The sequence below is a fragment of the Bufo gargarizans genome, unplaced genomic scaffold (assembly GCF_014858855.1).
Source record: "Bufo gargarizans isolate SCDJY-AF-19 unplaced genomic scaffold, ASM1485885v1 fragScaff_scaffold_695_pilon, whole genome shotgun sequence".
Lineage (NCBI taxonomy): Eukaryota > Metazoa > Chordata > Amphibia > Anura > Bufonidae > Bufo > Bufo gargarizans.
Window position 1 is genome coordinate 68,182 of NW_025334168.1, and position 22,558 is coordinate 90,739.

The 22,558-nt window shown below is 40.9% G+C and overlaps 1 protein-coding gene across 4 annotated transcripts in view; it reads right to left on the bottom strand.

Annotated features, from left to right (window-relative positions):
• The window catches only part of LOC122922769 (F-box/LRR-repeat protein 21-like), a 33,177-nt gene that overhangs the window by 10,485 nt on the left and 134 nt on the right, over positions 1-22,558 (bottom strand). For 2 of the 4 annotated variants that reach the window (XM_044273490.1, XM_044273491.1), the window contains exons 2-6: positions 21,570-21,618; positions 11,688-11,783; positions 6,455-6,830; positions 4,971-5,093; positions 3,160-3,331 (exon numbers count right to left, since the gene is read on the bottom strand). In XM_044273490.1, the coding sequence (XP_044129425.1) occupies positions 3,160-3,331; positions 4,971-5,093; positions 6,455-6,830; positions 11,688-11,749 (733 nt within the window). In that variant the 5' untranslated portion in view covers positions 11,750-11,783; positions 21,570-21,618. The remainder of the gene's footprint in view (positions 1-3,159; positions 3,332-4,970; positions 5,094-6,454; positions 6,831-11,687; positions 11,784-21,569; positions 21,619-22,558) is intronic. The other 2 variants (XM_044273492.1, XM_044273493.1) reach the window with 1 other exon arrangement.

A 22,558-nucleotide genomic window follows, 5' to 3' on the forward strand; every position in this document is an offset into this window, starting at 1 on the left:
GAGAGGAACCTGATACTGGCACATGGGGAGGGGGAGGGAGAGAGGCACTTGATATTGGCACTTTTTTGTGGGGGGGGGGAGATGGCACTATGATACTGGGACATGGGGGGGAGGAGAGAGGCACTTGATACTGGCATGTGGGGGGGGGGGGGTTGGCACTATGATACTGGCACATGGGGGGAGAGGCACTTAATACTGGCACTTTTTTGGGGGGGAGATGGCACTATGATAATGGGACATGGGGGGAAGAGAGGGGCACTTGATACTGGCACATGGGGGGGTTTGGCACTATGATACTGGCACATGGGGGGTGGGAAGGAGAGAGGCACTTGATACTGGCACATGGGGGGAGATAGCACTATGATACTGGGACATGTGGGGGGGGGGAGAGGCACTTGATACTGGCACATGATGGGGGGGCATCTATGGGGACACTTACTGGCACATTATTGGGGGGCATTATGGGGGACACTAGGCCGGCAGCCTATCAGAGGCCGGACACTGAGGGGCATCTACTGGGGCACTATATATGGGGCATTTTATACTGCTACATTATGGGGGGCACTAGCAGGAAGGGGGGAGAGGAGCACTATGGGGGAATTTACTGGTGGCACTATATAGGGGTATTTTATACTGGCACATTATGGGGGCACTATGGGGACATTAGCTCAACTGGGGGCATTACAAGGGGGTATTTTTGCACTGTCACATTATAAGGAGAATTATTACTACTGGGGGGGCATTATGGTGGGCTTTATTACTCCCCCATGGCATGACCCCCTAGTAGCAGCACCAGCCTCTCCCTGCTCTGCTATCCCTCTGCCCCTTCTCCAAATCCTTATTATAAAATCTTTCTCATTAGGATAAAACACAACATCAGCTCCGCCGAGCCCCCGGCCAAAGTGTGGAAGTGGCGACCGAGACCCCCAAGGGCCAAGTCAAGAAATTGTAAGTGTTCATATGAAATATGTTTATGTTATACACATATAGCCTACACTGTGCCCCACAATGTACAGTATACCTCTATATTGTGCCCCACAATGTACAGTATACTGCTACACTGTGCCCCACAATATACAGTATACCGCTACACTGTGCCAAAGGAGTGGGGTTTACACAGGAGGAGGGAGATGCGAAGCGCGCTGGAGGGGCCCTTACAAATATTTGCTGTGGGGCCCAGTCACTTCTAGTTACGCCCCTGTCCGTAACATCACACATGCTCTGACCAACGCAGTTACTGTGAAGGTCCACTTAACCACAGACACATGGACAAGTGCTTTTGGCCAGGGACACTACATTTCCTTGACAGCACATTGGGTGAATGTGGTGGAGGCCGGGAGCGAGTCGTACCCTGGGATGGCACAGTTGCTACCAATGCCAGGATTGCGGGCCCTACATCGATCAGGGTTTCCGCCTGCACCTACGTTAGTGGCTCCAACCTCCACTTCCACCTCTGAATTATCTGCGTGCAGCATCAGTCAGCCATCAGTCAGTAGCTGCAAGCTGTGTAGCACTGCAGTGAGGAAGCGGCAACAGGCTGTGCTGAAGCTGATATGCTTAGGGGACAAACAGCACACCGCTGCAGAGCTGTGGCAGGGGATAAGAGACCAGACTGAGCTGTGGCTCTCACCACATGGTTGTGTCTGATAATGGCTGTAACTTTGGAGGCTTTGGAGCTCGGCAAGCTGACACAAATCCCATGCCTAGCCCATATCTTAAACTTAGTGGTTTAAAACCTACCCCAATTTGCCTGAGCTACTGGTGAAGGTGTGCCACGTGTGTGCACATTTACGCAAGTCATCTGTCAACGCTGCAGCAGCACTTGAAATTGCCAGCTCACCAGCTGTTGTGCGACATGAGCACGCGCTGGAACTCAACGTTCCACATGTTGGCCAGGCTTTGTAAGCAGCAGAGGGCAGTATTGGAATACCAGCTGCAACATGGTCGTCGCCTTTCCAGTCAGCTTCCGCTCTTCACAGGCGACTAGTGGGCATGGATGTCTGACCTCTGTGAGGTTTTAAGAAACTTTGAGGAATGGTGAGCGGCTATAACGCTATTATCAATGTAACCATCCCACTTCTGTGTCTACTCAAAGGATCACTGCTCACAATTAAGGACGACACTTTGCATGTGTAAGAGGTGGAAATGGGGGAAGGCATTACACAGGGTGATAGCCAGACCACCCTCAGTTCGTCTTCTCAGCGCGAATTGGACGATGAAGAGGAGGAGCAGGAGACGGTTGCCTCCGCTACAGAGGGTAGTACCCATGGAAGTTTAATTCCATCTGTTCTGCGTGGGAGGGCAGAAAAAGATGAGGAGATTGAGAGTGATTCTCCTGATGACGACAGCAAAGTCTTGCCTGTTGGAACTCTTGCACACATGGCTGACTTCATGTTAGGCTGTCTTTCCTGGAACCCGCGCTTTATACGCATTTTAGACAACACGGATTACTGAAATATAAAATGGAGCCTCCCTTCCCTGACACCAAAGGAGCAGCTCATCCGTACACAGACAGGGGGTAGTACATGACATGTAATGCCACACAATACTGAAAGAGGGGCTACTAGACAGCCAGTACAGGTGTTTTACCAGAGAAATGCCCATGTTGAATGGCTGAATCTAAGTTTGAGAGGGAGAACATTCATAATTTCAAGAATCATTTCTCAACATCATGATGACATTTCGTTCATGGTGACCTTTTTCAAGTCTCATTAGTGTACATGTATGGGGATGTCTCAGCACTTCCCAATACATGTATACCTACTGATGAGACTTGAAAAAGCTCACTATGACTGAAACGTCATCATCATCATCATACTGAGAAATGATTCTTGAAATTATGAATGTTCTCCCTTTTTTTCAATAGAAATTATGTACAAATATCTTGCCAAAAATTAAAAAAGGATATTATTTTGATCCACATTTGCGTGTGCACTGAATTTATATCATATTGGTTCTAAGGCATTGTCTAGTTTCAACTAGAACGTACGTCTAAAACATGATGAGAGCAGGTACAATGAGAACTGCAGAAAGCTACCAGCCGAGATGGAATGAGGATAAGAAATGATATGAAAGTGATTTAGCTACAATGACAAAAATTATGTAGGACCCAGTATTGGTGATTAATATTCACGAGTAGTATAGGCTACTTTATCTTACCAGCAGGTGATACATGAGGACAGCTGCTCATTTTCAATAACTTCAAGGTGTCACTGTTGTTTGCAACTAAAACTTTCAACGAAGGGTCATCCACAGGAGTATCATCAATCTTTATTGAAGACAACGACTTTGAGTTGACAAAGACTACAGTGAGTGCAGATACGAAGTGAGACTGAAACAGAGAAGACATCATTTTTAACTAGAGAGCATACATATCTTATAACAAGGGGTTTATCTGCAGGTTTTACAAGTCTCCTGCTGCTAACACTATCAGCTGTAATCTGTAAGGGAGCTAGCAAATGTTCCGTTTTCACACTGTTGCCACCTACTTAATCAGTTCTTCATCCGGGTGCTCAGTAACATGCCTAATTGACTTTGTACTAGTTGGAAATATCCAAGCTTGAAATCTCTTACAATGTGCTTCTTTGCAATAACCATTACACCAGAGTTGCTTATCCATGAATCTGCAGTATGATGCCAAGGGCTCTCTTGGAGAAGCCGTATGTCTAAGATTGTTAATCATTATGGGAACTAGTGGAGAATCAGATCACAGACGCTCAGTCCTCAGTCATAGCAGAAGCTTATTAAATGGGTAGTTCTTTCATTTCAAATACTGTTCAAGTGTATTAATTTCAGCAGGACATTTCTGGATTGCAAACACTGCCCCAGGATGCCACATCTCTGACTATATAGTAACAGAAGCCTTACCTAAAACAGCCTGGGCCACACAGCAACTTTTTCACAACCTCTTCCTCCCACGCAATCCCCACTCCAGTGGTTAGTCAAGATCACTCTCTCAGATCAGGCCCGGCAGCCACTCCATCTATATCCTACATGTATATACTGTATTTCATGTTATTGTATATAGTGTATAATACTGTTGATGGGGCCCTGGCAATAAAATATTTTAGTTCTCCTCCTGGGTGGGCCCCTTCTGAGTTTGGGCCGGCCCCATAGCAGCTGATTCCCTTTCTTCCACTATAGCTATGTCCATGAGCAGCAGATAGTTGGCTGCCTTTGTGTAAAATAATGCAAGTACATACTTGCCAACTTGGTAAATTAGGTCCATGTAGGCTTACATCTGTCCAGCCCATTTTCAGGTCAGGACAGCCCGAATTTTCTGGAACTGTCTCTGGAAATTAAGGCTAGTCCCTACAAATTTAGGACTGTTGGCGACTATGCTATTTGAGAAGATAAGCAGAGCAAGTGCGTGGAGAGTAAAGGTGCCCATACACCTTCTATAGCTGCGGTCCAAACAAGCTGTCTTTCCACTCCCCTTACACATACATGGTTCATTCAATCTTGTATGTGTTTTCAATAGGCAGAGAGGAGAAAGCTGCTGTCAGGCACTTCTGGTAGGGGATTATTTTCCAGAACAAAAGGATTTGGAGCTCCCCATTCACAATAGATTGTTGTATGGTTCAGCCAAAATTGGTGACTTTATCTGACCATAGTCAAATGTGTATGGGGCCCTTTAGACTTATTGTATTATAAGGTTAGTGCTGTCATGGGGCACTATGGGTGGCAATGTATTTAGGCCAATGTTGCTGACTCTTTTAAGGGGGTGCTTTATTGGGGTGGTTGTGTGCTAATTTTGTAAAAAGAAGGCAATATGAACCTCAAAAAATGTGCTTTGCTCACATGTTGATTATTCTTTCTCCTCTTCAGATGTTAGACGTAGATGTTTCTACACAAATGTCCTTCACAAAGCTGTTGCTGTGGTAACCATGCTCTCACTATTATTATCTCTGAATACACAGAACTGCCATCCGCACTTACACTGAAACCAGTGTGCATCCCGTTATTTTTACCTTGGAAACATTCATGAAACTGGGCTTTGCTGTGGATATTAACCCAAGAGTTTTAATGGAACAGTTCACGAGCTGAGAGAGAATGTCACAAGCGGCTTCTGCTGATTCTGTGCAGCTATCAACCTGAAAAATACAGAAAATACTCAATAGAATACATTGTGGTTATAGTTCTCTTAACCCTTTCAGTCCTGGACGATTATTCCATTCCTGCGTTTTTGTTTTTCACTCCTTGCTCTCCCGGAGACATAGCCTTTTTATTTCTCTATTCACATACAATAGCTGTATGAGGGCTTGTTTTTGTGGGACAAGCTGTACTTTCTAATTGCACCATTTAATATTGCATACAATGAAGTGGGAAGCTGCAAAAACTTTAAAAGAGGTGGAATTGGAATTTCTGTTTTGTTTTAATACTGAAAAAAATAAAATCTTTTGAAAAAAAATTATGGGCACAAATTTTTTGTGAGGTGATCAGTAATTTTTATTTATACCATTTTGGAATATGTATGACTTTTGATTACTTTTTATTCATCAATGCATTTTGGGATGTGGTGATGCCTGTGATGTTTATTGTTTATTTCATTTTATTTTTATTATAGGGAAAGGGGGTGATTTGTATTTTTATATATATATTATTTCTATTTTTTAAAAACCTTTTAAACATTTTATTTTGATCCCCTAGGGGACCTGGACATGCAATCTTCAGATTGCTTCTGCCTTACATTGCAATAAATTATCATTGTCCCCTGCAGGCCTCCATAAGAACTACAGGTGTAACAGTATGGGTTTCCTCAGAGATACATAGGCTATTGCAGACAACGAGCTGCCCCCTTGATTTCCACTCAGGGGAGCCTGTAGGCCCTGGAAGCACAGAGAAAGCCGCCTCAGATGCAGTGGTCGCAAATGTCCATGGCATCTAGATGTGATCGGCGTTATCACCATTTGCACACAATTGCAGCTATGGCGACCACTGCACTTTTTAAAGCCAGAATTTTGCCCTGCAGAGCTTGAAAAAATTCCCCTTTAAGTACCTACCTCCAACTACTGTACATTAGTCCTCTTTCGATCTGGACGATACAACCTACCTGTACTTACTCACTGAAAATACGTACATTGCATAATAAAATATTATTGAGTTCACTGTATAAACAATATGCAGTAAACCAGAATTTTACCATTTACCTCTACTTGTATGTAGGGAATTACATACCGATATGAAGTATATAGGATTCAATCAATCAACACAGAACATTTGACCTATTTAGATGTTAAAAACTAAATGTATATTTGGACATGTAGGCAGGTACAGCAGGTACATAGAGAAAAAGCAGTATCTTGGCATACAATGAAGAGGCAGCAGTGCTCATCCTAGTGTCATGGTCCCTTCAAACAGCTGATATCACAATATAACTTCAATATCAGACATTTTCTTTCACTGACAAATATGGTTGAATACATTTAGGTTTCAATTATTACATTCACAATACCTTGAAACTGACATACTGAAGATGGTTCGCATGTTTTTTAATGATTTGCTGGATAAGATCAGGGTGAGTAGACTTCAAGTATGACGTAGCCGGCTGGTTTAGTTCAAATTCAAATTTTCTCCATAGCTCAGGGATATGGAAAACTTCATTCCACCGACGACAAACAGAGGATGCACGGGCCCTGTCAACCAGTGGGAGGTACTGAAATATATGCAAGACTACATGGTGCGGCAGACTTCCCCAGTCCAGCATGCAGGACTGCATTTGAGATTTCTGAAGTTTAGGCGACAGAGTATACTTTTTTTGTTTCTTTATTCTTTTTGGTCCTTCAACAACTTGGCTGTCAATAGTAACAGTCAGTCTACCTCGCTTCATTCTGGCGAGAAGAAAAACATAATAAAAGTGAGAATTATGGAACATAATAGATTTGTAACATGCTTGTATGGCTTCACTTGACTTTTTACTCCAGTACATCAGCCACTGTTTTCTGCTGTCACCAGTAGAAAAAAAGATCAAACCAATCAACAATCCTCCAAGCCGTGTATATGTTCATGCATGTTTAAGACATATAGAGTTATAGCTTCTGTTTTCCTTTTCCTGCCTGTCAGTTCAAACTTCTCCATACCTCTCTGCTTATTAAATTGTAAGCTTATCTAACCTATCATACTGGTACCCACTTATCTGACTGATTATCTTATCATTCGGATAGTCCCTTTCCCTTTTTCACATTTTCTTAAGTTGTGGCCTTGTGCTAAAAAACACCCTCCAATCTGCACTTAATCCTACTTAATGAGAAAGTGAAAACAGACGATCAAGACGTGATCTTGTGGAGGCACAGATCTGGAGGCGGGAACAAAAGAAATTCTGCTTCTTAAATGGAAGAGGACTTTTTCTACAGCTGGCCACCCCTCTAAACTAAGTAATCTGGGGAAGAGGGTCTTGGTAAGAGAGGAAAGAATGGGTTCGCAGCATGGGCACTGGGCGCACACATTCGTGTGTATGAGCCCTAACTGAGAGGCTCAGACCATTCTTATAGGTCTCACCCAGGTTCTCCTAATGTGCCAGTTCAAATTGATGGGGCACATTTACTAACGGACTTTTAAACATAAAAGGTGTCGCAAGTTTCCTTTTATGTTTGGCCGCACAACACAATTTTGACGCAAGGCCGGCTTTGCCCCTTATATGCCAGTTGGGCGTGACAAGGGCATGTTGAGGGCTGTGTCGGGGCTGTGACTCCGGTTCCGGCAAATTTACTTACATTTGCATCTCGAAACAGGCGAAAATGTTAGCTATAAAATTATGATAGCCAAAGGCTGGTGCAGTTTTTACTCCAGACGCACAGACTGCCACAGATGCATCTAATTTATGATGAGGTGCATGCCTCGCCTTAAATTAGGCATATCTAGCGACAGCACAGAGGGCCCCGATGAGTGGAGTCAGTGGAATGGGACCTCACCCTTCTTTCCCCAACTCAATCCAGGCCCTTCTACCAGGTTGCCTTACATAGATGAGGTTACAAATCTAGGTGAAATATAATATATGTGTATGTGTGCAACCTATCTACCATCCACTGCACACTATTACCTAGTACAATTGGTACTTGCTTACTTATGGCTATCTGCCTATTCTCTCTATTTGACAACAGGTCACTTGCTCACCTTCCCCACTTTAGGCTGGCGGTGGATACCGGATCCTCTATATAACTTAGGCTCATCATGCACCAGTGCAAGGGGCATTAAGACCGGCATCTAAAATGCTGGTCTTAATAAATTACCCCTTAAGTATTTACTTATCTCCAACCACTGTATGCTGGTCCTTCTATCTCCAGTTGGAGAACATAATGTACCTACATTTCTCCACTAGACATCCGGTGCCTACATAATCTCCCACCTCTCCACATCAGACCTTCCTAGCCCCTTATTGGTCATGAGGCCATCCCAATCGCCTCACTGGACTGCAGCTACTTTTCACTAGACACTTCTCCTACCTATTCTTCCCATTGGACACCGGTTGGCAACATATGTTCTTGCATGGAAGTTCAGGTATTTTACCATCCTCCTCCACAATGGACACTAGAAAACTACCCACTCACGACAGCCTTTGACTTGTTTTAAATTAAACTCATTTCCCTAAAACAAAATCATCTTTCAGAACTTTAAGGCCAAGTCCAAGATAACAATATGTTCATCTAAAATACACTAGTAAGACCATATGCACCATAAAGAAAACCCAAGAATCTCTTTTGGCGTTCGGGTTAGTCTTCTCTTCAAAACAAATGACCAGGTTGAAAAGGACTCCCATTCTCTGTAGGCCACAGAATGTTAGCAAAAAAGTGGATTCAATGGTCACAGCCAAGGAAAGGGTGAACAAGAATTGTCTCTGAACAAAACACCTGGAGGGTAGTCCCATTTTAATTACTAGTATGGTGCTTCACACTTCTACATACATCTTTGGGAGAGGGAGTAAATTTCATGCAGTCAATGTACATGGCAGATTCTATAGAATCTATGCTGTTGTATTAATTTACCCCTTAACGCCCATGTACACCTGTGGGGGCATTTTTTTTAATTATTATTATTGCATTGTACTCATTTTGAGATAAAAATAAATAAATAATTTGGAGCCCTTTTTTTGTACAGGGCTGAGATGCTGTAATATAGGGATCTGAATTTTCTCTCTGCACTGTCAGCCAGCTAATCTGATGGGCTCCTTATCACTGCTTTCTGACATTATAAGCACTCATTATAGCTCAGTTCTTATCTTACTGATGGCTTAAAAAAGTGTTTATGACCTCTTAGTAAATCAGAGATAAGGGCTATTAGATGACTGGCACAAAGTGAAAGTAAAAAGTACTGTACTAGACAAACAGTTAACCCTTTGTGACAAACTGGCTCAATAAAGATCAATTAAAAAAAATATATTTTTAGCCTAAAATGAGTAAAATGCATCATAAAAAATTTGCCTCCAAAGGTGTCCATAGCCTTTAAGTACTGGGATCATTTTTATTTTTTCCTGTCCATGTTCCAATCGCCATAACTTTTTACATTTTCTATTCATACAGCCATATGAGGGCTTATTTTTTGTGTGATATGTTGTCTTTTTTAATGGCACCATTTAATTTACCATGTCTGTTATTATAAATAAAATCTTTATCGGGTTATACTCAAAAACCCCACAATACCAACAAGGTTTTTTTTTGGCATTCAATGTGCACTAAAAATGACATGACATGCTTATTCTGTATATAGGTTTACTTAAAAAAAAAAAACTGTTATTTCCTTTTTTAGCAGGAATAAGGTGACCAAAAAATCTGACATTTTTAGATGCAGTTTATTTATTTTTTTGTTTATATATCTTTATATGTAAAATTGGGAAAGGGGCTGATTTAAACTTAAAATATTTTTCTTAACTTTTTTGACAATAAATTTAACATCACTCTACCTAACCTCATAGATGTAAATCACTGTAGTACGGAACGCTATCGGGATTAGATAAAACTAATACTTTATTAAATTTGCAAAAAACGTGTGAGGAAAGGAAACCTACTAACTATATAAAAAATTTTAAGTGACCAAATCTATCCACGGATCCTGAGGCGGATCAAGGTATCACATGGAAAGCCGCGATCAGTGGTACCGCTCAGGTGTGGATAAGGTCACCAAGAAATCCACTTCTGGTGCACTACTAATGGTTGCAACACCACGCCTACCGGCTGTAGTAATCTGACACAACCAAAAGTGTGTACCGTGGCACGGACGAGGTGCTCTGCTCAATCACCCAGTTTAGATGGCCCTAGACTAAATTAACAAACAAATCCATTGATAAACATCTACTCATTGGACCCGACCAGGATCAAGAACCACCTGTTCAGAGATATGAACCAGATGTCTGAATGTCGGCCCTGTGAGCACAAATCAAGGGACACTAACTACCTGGGTGTGAGCAAAAGGCTTGAGTGCACCTGTTCACATACTACAGAGGGCTGGATTGACGCAGACCACTACTGTTGTGTGAACGCAAATCAAGCACAATTCATTAAATTGGGCAAACCGATGGGCTCACAGGGCCGACATTCAGACATCTGGTTCATATCTCTGAACAGATGGTTCTTGCAACCATTAGTAGTGCACCAGAAGTGGATGTGAAACCAGTACAAAAGTAGATATGGTCACTCATATCTACAGCAGAATTTTTCAGATTTTGGAAGCCACTTGTGGCTAACTGTGCAAAGCTATACTATTTAGGCTTGACCTGCTGCAATCTAATTTTGATGTGTTCACTTTAGTATGATTCTTTTGTGTTCTCTTTGGTTTGTATGTACCGTAAATAGCACAAGGGATATATGAATGAGAATATTGAATATGCTCATAAAGGGAAACCATGTGCAAATAATTTAATTCCCAAGATGATATTTAACTTTCAATTTAACCTAAATTTAATGTTCAATTTTGACATCATGTGATTTTCATATCCAAATCTCTCTGCTAATTAATGTCTTAATATCTCTCGAGCTTCTGTAGGTCTGTTTCTCTGATACAGAGATCCAATTCCATACAAGAGCCTTAAATGGTTAACTACTTAGCAACACCACTAGAGGAAGTGTAGGAGCATACTATTTGTACATTGAACCCACTAATAATACAGTCTGCAACAAGCACTTGTGCTCCTCCTACTGGTGTCTGCAGCTTCTGTCTTTTCTAGGGATTTAGGTAAAAACATAGCTGAATCCCCACAGAATTTTAAAGGGGTTGTCCAAGTTATATTTATTGATGACCTATCCTCAGGATAGGTCATCAATATCAGATCGGCTGGGGTCCGACACCCGGCACCCCCGCCGATCAGCTGTTTGAAGAGAAGGCCCGCGCCATGCCAGCGCTGCCTCCCCTTCACTGTTTAACTTCTAGCCGTTGCATCTGCAGTGGTGAGCAGGTGTAATTACACCCAAGCCGTCCCATTCATTTCAATGGTACGGATCGCTGTATAGAAGCTGATCTGTGTGGGGTGCCGGGTGTCCGACCCCCGTCGATCTGATATTGATGACCTATCCTGAGGATAGGTCATCAATAAATATAACTTGGACAACTTCTTTAAACTTACATAAATAAAAGAAAACAACTACTGTAAGTGGTGTTCACGTTAAAGTAGAATAATCAATGATGGCACTGTAGACTCAATCACACCTGTTTTCCTAGAGTAAGAAGTGTATTTCCATTTTGGGAAACAAATTTCTTACCTAAAAAATGCTTCCAAGTTATAGCTTGTACTTGATGAATGAACTGAGGTAGCCGCTGCCATGGGGCATTCACCAGCATCCGTCCACCTTGACCTCCTACCTCAGTAGAATACCACAAAAACAAGCCCATCAGAATATATTAAGAGTAGGACACTCACATTTAACAAAGACCACACATTGTATTACTACAAATATCCATGAACGATAGGAGAAAAGTCAGACACTGACAAACAAAAATGTTAAAACACCAAGTTTAAAAAAAAAGGAACATTTTTATTGATTAACCAACAATAAATACTCATTCTGTGTATGCGCTCTCAATGTTACCAATAAATGCTGGATATTGTCCATGGCACAAATGAGTTGACGATCCATAGAAAATCCCTGGTCATAATTAATGTGCATATATACACTGCATGGTCAGACATCCATATGAACTCATTTTAGAATTATGTGCATTAATATGCATGCTACTACATGTAGCCTTCACTATCCTGGGTAGGCTTTACACTAGATTTTAGAATATGGCTATGTGAATCTGTGTCCATTCTGCCACAGGAGTGTTACGGTATGGCCACACAGTCAGGTCTCCTGTTGCAGTTTTGGAAGCCAAAGACAGGAAGGAACTCGACAAAAAGAAGTTATATCTATATTTTTTTTTCCTTTTTTTTTGTCCTCCAAAACTGCATCAGGAATCCTGACCGTGTGGCCATACCCTGAGTGATATCAGTTACTGCAGTTTTGAAATATAGCCTGGTTTTCAGATTTGGTTCACTCCAAAGATATTAGGGAGTTGCACATAAGTCCTTCAACAAAGCTAATTGCGACCCAACCCAAATATTTGCTACAAAGTTGAAATCAGACAATTAATAAACCTTAAAGGCCCGCACTACACATTATATTATTGTTGGCTGAACCCTAAAGGTCCATTTAGACGCACCAATAATCGTTCAGATTATCGGGAATGACCGTTCCTGCGAACAGTCGTTCCTGATCATCTGGCCTTTTAAATCCACCACCGATCATGGCTTCTGAGCAACAGATCATGCTGTCTAAACAGCGATCTACTGCTCAGAAGCCATGATTCTGTATGAGGAGGAGGGATTGCTATAGCGATCCCCCATCCTCATACAGGGAAGTAGATCGCTGAATGTAAATGCGCGGCCTCCTTCACTAAACGAGCAGACGACTGTCGGGAAGGAACCCTCCATTTTCAGCAGGACCAGCCAATGATCTAATGTGTATGGGGAGCTCCCAAATCTTCTTGAAAAACTGGGTGTGTTGAATTTTATTGCCAAATCCTTTTGTACTTCCAGGAGAGAAGTCACTGTAAGAGGTGTCTGGCTGTGACTTTTTTCTCTCGCCCCATTGAAAACACATTCACTCTCAAACTGAGCAAGAGATGGCAGTTGGTTGAACAAGTGTTTACCTAACAGCTATGGAAGGTATCTGGACACCTTTAGATCCCTGACCTATAGGCCCCTTTACACTTCCAAATATTTGAGCAGTTTATTGCTAACGATTGTTTTTATGAACGCTTGCTAGCAATAATTTGCCTGCTTAAAGGGGACACTGATTACCAGATAAACGGTTCGTTGGTGCGGTCTCCTAAATTATCGTTTGTGGGAAGTACTGTCTAAATAATGATTCTGTATGGCAATGAGGGATAGCATAAGTGATCAGTCCTCCTCATACTATGGAGGGGATCACTGCATGTAAATGCAGTGTTGAACTCCATTGATGAGCAGGTGATTATCGGGAACGAACGCTTCCTTCCTGACAATTATCTGCTCCATCAAGCAGTGTAAAAGGGCCAAAAACCATAATAGGAATGAATCATAATCTTGCTTCAACCAAACTTTACTGTTTGCAATATTTTTATAACTAAGGCTAATTTCACGTCTGTGTTTTTGCTGGATGTCAGGATAATACAACTGGCTGCATCCGTTTTAAATGGATCTGGTTGTGTTATCTCTAAAATAGCCATGACAGATCCGACACTAACACCATTGTGAGTCAATGGGGGCCAGTTCTTTTTTTGTATCAGATATGTAACAAAGCTGGGAATCTTTTCTCTTTTATTCTTTTTTTATTTTCTATGTGTTTTTATGGAGGTGGGTTTTTTCACTGCCTAGCATTCATTAATTAAGGCATGCTGTCGAAACGCGTAAGCTAATTTTGCAGTGTTCCATTATGGATTTTATATTTGTGATTCAATAAATACTGGACTTTTAATGTATCTACCATACTCTGTAATAAAACCTTTACTTCCATGTGTGTGTAATACGAACTCTGGATTGAACTTTTGCATGAGTACAGGGACATGGTGATGAATGGTAAGCCGGTTATTTGCTCGTTTGTATACTGGTATCCCTATCTACCATGTGCCATTTATAAACATGGTTCTTCTGGTGTGGCAGATGGACCTTTGGACAGTCTTTAGCCCTAGGGCCCCGTGGAAACTCCTCCATCTGCACTCACCCGTGGACTTCATGGTACGTAATAAGTACTTAGAAGTTGAAAATTGATGAACTAGCTTATTGGGAAGATGGTCACTCAATAGTCACTCTTGGCTACTCTACTGAGAACATTCAAGTTTTTTCATTTTCATGCACCACAATGTGTCAAAATAGGTGGCAGCATATTTTTGGTCAATAAGGTACTAAATTTGGAAAAAGTTGCCTCGTACATCAACTATATAGCCACAGGGAGCCTTGAATTTAAAAGTACAACTGTCTCTCTAATGGCACCTATAGGTAGCGAAAACTACAAAACAGTCCTGTCTACAGGATCTCTGATTTAGCTGCTATTCCAAGTCATATTTCAAGGCTTTCTAATGGGTTGAACATTGACTTATAGGATAGCTTCATGTACCGTAGGTGGCACTAAAGAGACAGTTTCATTATTCTGGAGAACAGGCAATTTGCCTACCATTTCCCAGGAAGCATTGCTCATAAGATGCCCCTACTCCAGGGGAAAAAAAGAAAATGCACTTTTCATAAACACGGTTTACAAAAATAGAACAGAAATTATATGAAGAAAAAGGAAAATTCAGACTTACAGACAAGTACTTACAACACTCCTTTCTTTTTATCTAGATAAATGTCAGATTACCAGTAATTTTAGACAATCAGTCCCGGATTAATAGAGTTTCCATGAGTGCATCACAAAAAAAATAATTCTAGGGCCTACATTTTTAGTAAAAATGGAGGCCTCTGATACATAGATTAGACATTATTGCCGCTCTATGATTCATAAAAATATCTGCATTCAGATAACATTATTGCTTACTATTTGTGAATGAATTAGAAGGCTCAATACAAAATAGGACTATGATAAAAAGCTATTTCTGGTGCTTGTATAAGTAGGACTTTAAGCTATTTTCATCTTGAATAGAAAAAAGCTTCTCTACATGAGTTCCGACTGTGCAAATTAAAGCCGAGTCGGGCATTGTGCATCTAGGAGCTGCAGACCTCCAAAAATCACGACCTTGGCCTGATTACCACACAGAAGACACAGCACATAAAACTCCACTTGTTCGTGAGGCAGATCGTGATGCATTAATATCTGTGATTCCAATATGAAGATTGATATCTTATTTCCTCTTTGTACTTTGTGCTTAATCAGATGGACTTATAACTAATTTATGTGCTATATAAAACTCTTTACAGCATTTTATTTTCCTACTGTGTGACTGCTGTCTATGACAGCGCTATATTCTACTCTGTTACATAGATGTATGGTATAGTTAGCAAAGTATAGTACAGTAGTTGCTTAGTAGCAATAACTGTTGCTAAAATTTGATGGTGGCACCCCTCATGGTATTCAAAATTGCATTTCAAAAGTTTGTTACCCCTTCCTTAGGTGTTTCACAGCAATGAATGCATGAGAGGTAGAGACATTTAAAAATGTAAATTTTGGGGAGAAATAAAACTCATTTTTTATCACCCTGATTCTGTAGTTTATTGGGGCCTCTTATTGGGGCCTTTTCTGAATATATTTTTCTTGCATTGTTTCAGGTTTGCAGAGGCTTGGGGTGCTAAAACAAGTACCGCCAAAGGACCCCTTTTTCGAAACTACACCCTTCAAGGAATTAATTTAGGAGGTTATGTGATCATTTTGAACTCACATTTATTTCACAGAATTGCATTTTTTCCAATAAAAATTATGGGAGAAAAATATTAGGACAAAAAGCACCCTAAAATTTGTAATGCAATTATGTCCCCATGTGTGTTCAGTATTGGGCTAAAGTTCTCTCTCGTAGAGTCATCCATGAGTGGATTGAAATATTTGAAAATGGCCATCTGGATTTAGCATCATCTGATTTCTACCTTTTTGCACCGCTGAAAGAAACTTTAAGGGAAGAAGATTTTCATGTGATAACAATGTGAAAGCAGCAGTGCATCAGTAGTCACATGCTCAACCAAAAATCTTTTTTGTTGATGGTGTTAAAAATTTGGCATGGCTCTGGGAAAAATGCATCACAAAGGAAAGACACTATTAGAAAAGTAATGTAATTTGTCTTGAAATTCTTAATAAATAGTTAAAACATTTATTGAATACCCTTCAATGTGCCAAACTTTTGCCACTGGAGACAACAACCCACAAGTTCTTAAACAGGTTCTCCTCATGTGGCGCTACTTTAACACTTGCGTTCGGGGTTCCGCCTGTGAGTTCCGTTTGAAGGCTCTCACAAGCAGCCCCGAACGGATCCGTCCAGCCCTAATGCATTCTGAGTGGATGCGGATCCGCTCAGAATGCATCAGTCTGGCACCGTCTGTCCTCCGCTCCACTCAGCAGGCGGACACCCGAATGCTGCTTGCAGCGTTCGGGTGTCCGCCTGGCTGTGCGGAGGCAAACGGATCCGTCCAGAGTTACAATGGAAGTCAATGGGGGCGGATCCGTTTGAAGGTGACACAATATGGTGCATTTTTCAAACGGATCCGACCCCCATTGACTTTCAATGTAAAGTCTGGACGGATCCGTCTGAATACAAATTGTACTTAGACTTTTTTAGTAAAATATAATGCAGATGGTTCTGTCTGAACGGATACCATCATTTGCAATATAGGAGCGGATCCGTCTGTACAAATACCAGACGGATCCGCTCCGAACGCAAGTGTGAAAGTAGCCTTATCTGCTGCATCTTTTCAGACACTGAAAATATCCAACATCAGACAATGATGTCATCTATAGACAAATATTAACAGTAAAAATAGGTTTTACTGATGGGCTGAGGTAAAATCTTTGCTCCTGTCAAGTTATTTTGAAATGGAAACATCTAAAGCGTAGTCAGTGGACCACACAGGTTTACAGACCGGGGTCACTGAAGAACGTTAAATATTCCAACATTCCCAAATTAACTCTAGAAGAGTCACTTATTGTACCATTACATGCTGGTCATTCAAATTAGGCTTCCAACAGGCTGTTCTGATGTGGACTCCCGCAAATCAGCTGGCAAGGTTTTTTTTCTGGACAAATCGCAACACATTTGTTGGGTAGCGGCCACATCTCTGCCAGACTCAATAATAGTTAATGGGGCTGGTGGGCATTCTGGTAACATCTGGCAATGCAGGATTCGGAGAACTCTAGCAGGCTGTTCTCTGCTGGAACTTCCTGCCGGAATGCTGTACCACAAATATGAAACTAGCTTTAATAGCTGGCTATGTAATGCATGAACAAAGCCATGTCAACTTGAGCAGGAACTACTGCTACAGAGCAGTTTTCCTCTGATTAGGACCCAAAATCTTAGATCTTATTCACACAACAGCGAAAAACAGCTGTGCAATTGCCATTTTTTAACGTCCATCACCTGCCCGTTTTCAAAACAATGACATGTATATGGGTATATTCACGTCAGTTTTTTAATGCACTGTGAATACAAAAATAGGGCCTGTCCTATTCTGTCAGTTTTCACTGCCCAACAGCTGTTTTTAATGGCTGTTTTTCAGAAATGCATCCATAAAAAAACAGCCATGAAAAACTGTTTAACCATTTCACGGATGATTTTCTTCACTGTCATGAGAACATAGCCTTAATTGGACTGATGGAAGAATGTTTGAAAAAATTTAAAAACGTTTCTTTTTACCTCTAATATGGTCCCTTAAAGGGATTATCTTAAGCTTAACATTTTTAACAGACTTCTTCAGAGTGGCTGGTCCCGCGGTGGAGTTCATACTTATTAGGTCCCAGACTTTGTATTCCAGCTGCTTCACTGCACGGTTGCCTCCGTGGGTCCTTGGTCTCTGGGAATCAACATCCTATTGAAGGACATCACATGACTGCTGCAACCAATCACTGGCAACAGTGACGACCTGTCATCCGTGTAGTACGTCAATGGGTCATGCGCTGCATGGGTGACAGATCCCAGCAGCAGCAGTGATTGGCTGCAGCAGTCACATGACGTTTATTCCCAGAGATTCAGGACATGACAAGGTGGATGCAGCCAAAATCCAGCGGCGGAGGCCAGGTATGTATGAACCCCATTGTGGGTCCAGCCAGACTCTTAAAAAAAGTGTGGTATTTATTACTTAGACATTTAGTCATTCTTTTGATGTAAGATTAATTCTATATGTTTAGAGCAGAGAACTGATGCAGAACTGGAGAGTAGATTGGCGGTATGAAATTAAAAAAGACAAATAAGATACCACAGAGTAAAGGTATCCTCTTGCTAGTAAATATTATCATGGCACACTAGACTGGGTGCCTCACTTCTGTCACTACCCCAAGGCTTGGCTTATGCTTATTGTACAGAAGGCTTTCCAAATACTACCCAAGGTTGTCCAAAGTCTACTACAGTATTCTACTCATTGGGACCCCACACTTACCTACTTGGGACACCTACCTGTGCTGGAAGTATTCCCACCCAGTGCACATCAAGTGCAGAAGGGACCAAACTTAGGTGTTCTGTAGCCAAGCTAACACACTGTTATACATATAGTATAATACAATGCTAAATACAACCAGTTTCCATCAACTGGACAACACCACAAAATCTAATAGTTTACTATGACTTAGCAACATTGCTTACAAATTGCAGTTACAAAAGTACAATACATAGGAAAAAGTAAAATAAAAGGGACTTCATTAACAACGCTAAACTAACGGGTCTAAAAGATGTGTAACTAGTATGGCTTGGCATTCAGTTCTTAGAGCTGTAGTATGATGTCGTAGTATGTCTAAACACCCCATGCTCTCCCACCATTAATATCTAGCTGGTATTTTATACTTTTCCCTTAGGCAAAATCATCCTTTATTCAATTTGGTCAACTACATGGCCTACAAGTAATGTTATCTGATTTCTCCTGCCATCCAGCCAATTCAGTTGGTGACTGGAGTCAGATAGGTCCATTACTAACTCAGCCCATATGGAGACTATCAGTCCAACAATCCTCTACTCTCTCTGCCCAATCTCAGAAAAAAAAAGTGAGATCATAAACCAGCAGGGAGTCATCAAGAGAAGCCATTCATATAACTCCTCAATAGTTATGATATATATATATATATATATATATATATATATATATATATATAAATATATACAGAACAGACCAAAAGGATGGATACACCTTCTCATTCAAAGAGTTTTCTTTATTTTCATGACTATGAAAATTGTAGATTCACACTGAAGGCATCAAAACTATGAATTAACACATGTGAAATTATATACTTATCAAAAAAGTATGAAACAACGGAAAATATGTCATATTCTAGGTTCTTCAAAGTAGCCACCTTTTGCTTTGATTACTGCTTTGCACACTCTTGGCATTCTCTTGATGAGCTTCAAGAGGTAGTCACCTGAAATGGTCTTCCAACAGTCTTGAAGGAGTTCCCAGAGATACTTAGCACTTGTTGGCCCTTTTCCCTTCACTCTGCGGTCCAGCTCACCCCAAACCATCTCGATTGGGTTCAGGTCCAGTGACTGTGGAGGCCAGGTCATCTGGCGCAGCACCCCATCACTCTCCTTCATGGTCAAATAGCGCTTACACAGCCTGGAGGTGTGTTTGGGGTCATTGTCCTGTTGAAAAATAAATGATGGTCCAACTAAACGCAAACTGGATGGAATAGCATGCCGCTGCAAGATGCTGTGGTAGCCATGCTGGTTCAGTATGCCTTCAATTTTGAATAAATCCCCAACAGTGTCACCAGCAAAGCACCCCCACACCATCACACCTCCTCCTCCATACTTTGCGATGGGAACCAGGCATGTAGAGTCCATCCGTTCACCTTTTCTGCGTCGCACAAAGAAATGGTGGTTGGAACCAAAGATCTCAAATTTGGACTCATCAGAACAAAGCACAGATTTCCACTGGTCTAATGCCCATTTCTTGTGTTCTTTAGCCCAAACAAGTCTCTTCTGCTTGTTGCCTGTCCTTAGTAGTGGTTTCCTAGCAGATATTCTACCATGAAGGCCTGATTCACACAGTCTCCTCTTAACAGTTGTTCTAGAGATGTGTCTGCTGCTAGAACTCTGTGTGGCATTGACCTGCTCTCTAATCTGAGCTGCTGTTAACCTGCGATTTCTGAGGCTGGTGACTCGGAGGAACTTATCCTCCGCAGCAGAGGTGACTTTTGGTCTTCCTTTCCTGGGGCGGTTCGCATGTGAGCCAGTTTCTTTGTAGTGCTTGATGGTTTTTGTGACTGCACTTGGGGACACTTTCAAAGTTTTCCCAATTTTTTGGACTGACTGAAATTTCTTAAAGTAATGATGGCCACTCATTTTTCTTTACTTAGCTGTTTTTTTCTTGCCATAATACAAATTCTAACAGTCTATTCAGTAGGACTATCAGCTGTGTATCCACCTGACTTCTCCACAACGCAACTGATGGCTCCAACCCCATTTATAAGGCAAGAAATCCCACTTATTAAACCTGACAGGGCACACCTGTGAAGTGAAAACCATTTCAGGTGACTACCTCTTGAAGCTCATCAAGAGAATGCCAAGAGTGTGCAAAGCAGTAATCAAAGCAAAAGGTGGCTACTTTGAAGAACCTAGAATATGACATATTATCAGTTGTTTCATACTTTTTTGAGTATATAATTCCACATGTGTTAATTCATAGTTTTGATGCCTTCAGTGTGAATTTACAATTTTCATAGTCATGAAAATAAAGAAAACTCTTTGAATGAGAAGGTGTGTCCAAACTTTTGGTCTGTACTGTATATATATATCAACGAAAAAATGGCGGCACTGGCTAATAAGCAAGTCTGGGTGCACGTCCTTAAGGGAATAGGCTTCTTACCCCAATTATAGTCCCGCGTGCAGGTGATTAAAGGAGTTATTTTCTCATAACCTATTGGAGTGCCGTTCATTTTTCTGGACTTTTAATATTATAATATTATTTTTTAACAATCTAATGCTACATGGGTGGCTCAGTGGCTTCAAAGCTGACCAAGGAAAACAACATGGATTATATATCCTGTTACTCTGGTTAACCCTGACACTACAAAACCATACTTATAGGTTAATTGACTTCCCATAAAATTATTTCTACTGTGTGTGTAACACAGAGAACATTAGATTTTGAGTCCCATTGGGGTCAGGGACTTGTATGGGTTATGATATTCTCTATACTGCACAGCAGAATATGTTGGAGCTATATGAGCAACAGAAAATAAATAAAATAAATATATACAGAGGGAACATAGATCAAGGGTTTTTGACACTAATTAGCAATTATATTTCTGTTTCATCCCAGCAAACTGACAGCATTCGTGGTTCAAAATCAAGTACATCTATTCCTGACACCAAATAAAAAAAAAATTAAAAAAAATCAGTACTACTTAATCTATTCAAAGTTAAATCCAGCAAATACATTTCTAAACTGTGACACAGAGTCCAGTAATATACAACACTACAGTGTTTAAGACTTACACACTTACCGGTAAGCAAAGTTTTAACCCTCTTTCGGTAACAGACCTAAGGCGTATTCTGGAAGATAAAATTGGGCACCAATAAATTGTAGGAAATACAGATGTCTCTATCTATCTATGTATTACATACTCTATACTGTATGTTTCATGTACATTGAAAATTGTTGCCAGTTAATAGTAAATGCCATGACCATCAGTCGGGTATAAGATGCTTTGCTCTGTAAATTATCCCATCAATGAAGTTATAATTTTATTACCAAATTATGGACAGTGGTGCATGCTATATGTATATCTATGGAGAGCTTCAGTCTTCTGAAACTGACAACTTAAATGTCTGCTACTTCTTGAACTTGACAGAGATATAAATAACATGTACAAGCCTAAGATTCATTTGTAGTTTTAACCAGGTTGTAATTTTGCACCATGTTTTCCTCTGTGGAATTGTCCTATAAATCCCCTTTGCCCGCTTAGCCTGAAGCCACCATGTTCCAGATACTTGTAAAGGTATCCTGTTTTAATCCATCTACCTTCCCTACGTGCGTCATACTGCATGTGACCCACAAGTACATGACACGGTGACTTTAATTTCTAGTTAGAATATGCGAATTAAGCATGCAGTATGCCTTCTGTATACACATAGAAGTTCTGATACATCTAAAGTGATATATCATGAGCACATACTTTACTGTATTGTCTAGAATAATTGAGTTAATGAACGTGTGTTCATATAAGAAAGATTGAGTAACATGGACTCGACTAAAGCATAGAAGGCTAGAATGTGCACATGGAGGATGTTATGTTATACTTATTAAACAAGAACATAAAAGTATACACATTTGCATTGAATGCACTCATACAGGAATGGAAGGAGGTAGAGCAAGAGGGAGAGAGAGAGATAGTGAGGGAGTGAGCCTGTGGAATAGGAAGCTGATCCTTGAGGATTTGACGGATCAAACATTGTAGATATTGCATTTGAACAGAACAATACAGATACAAGA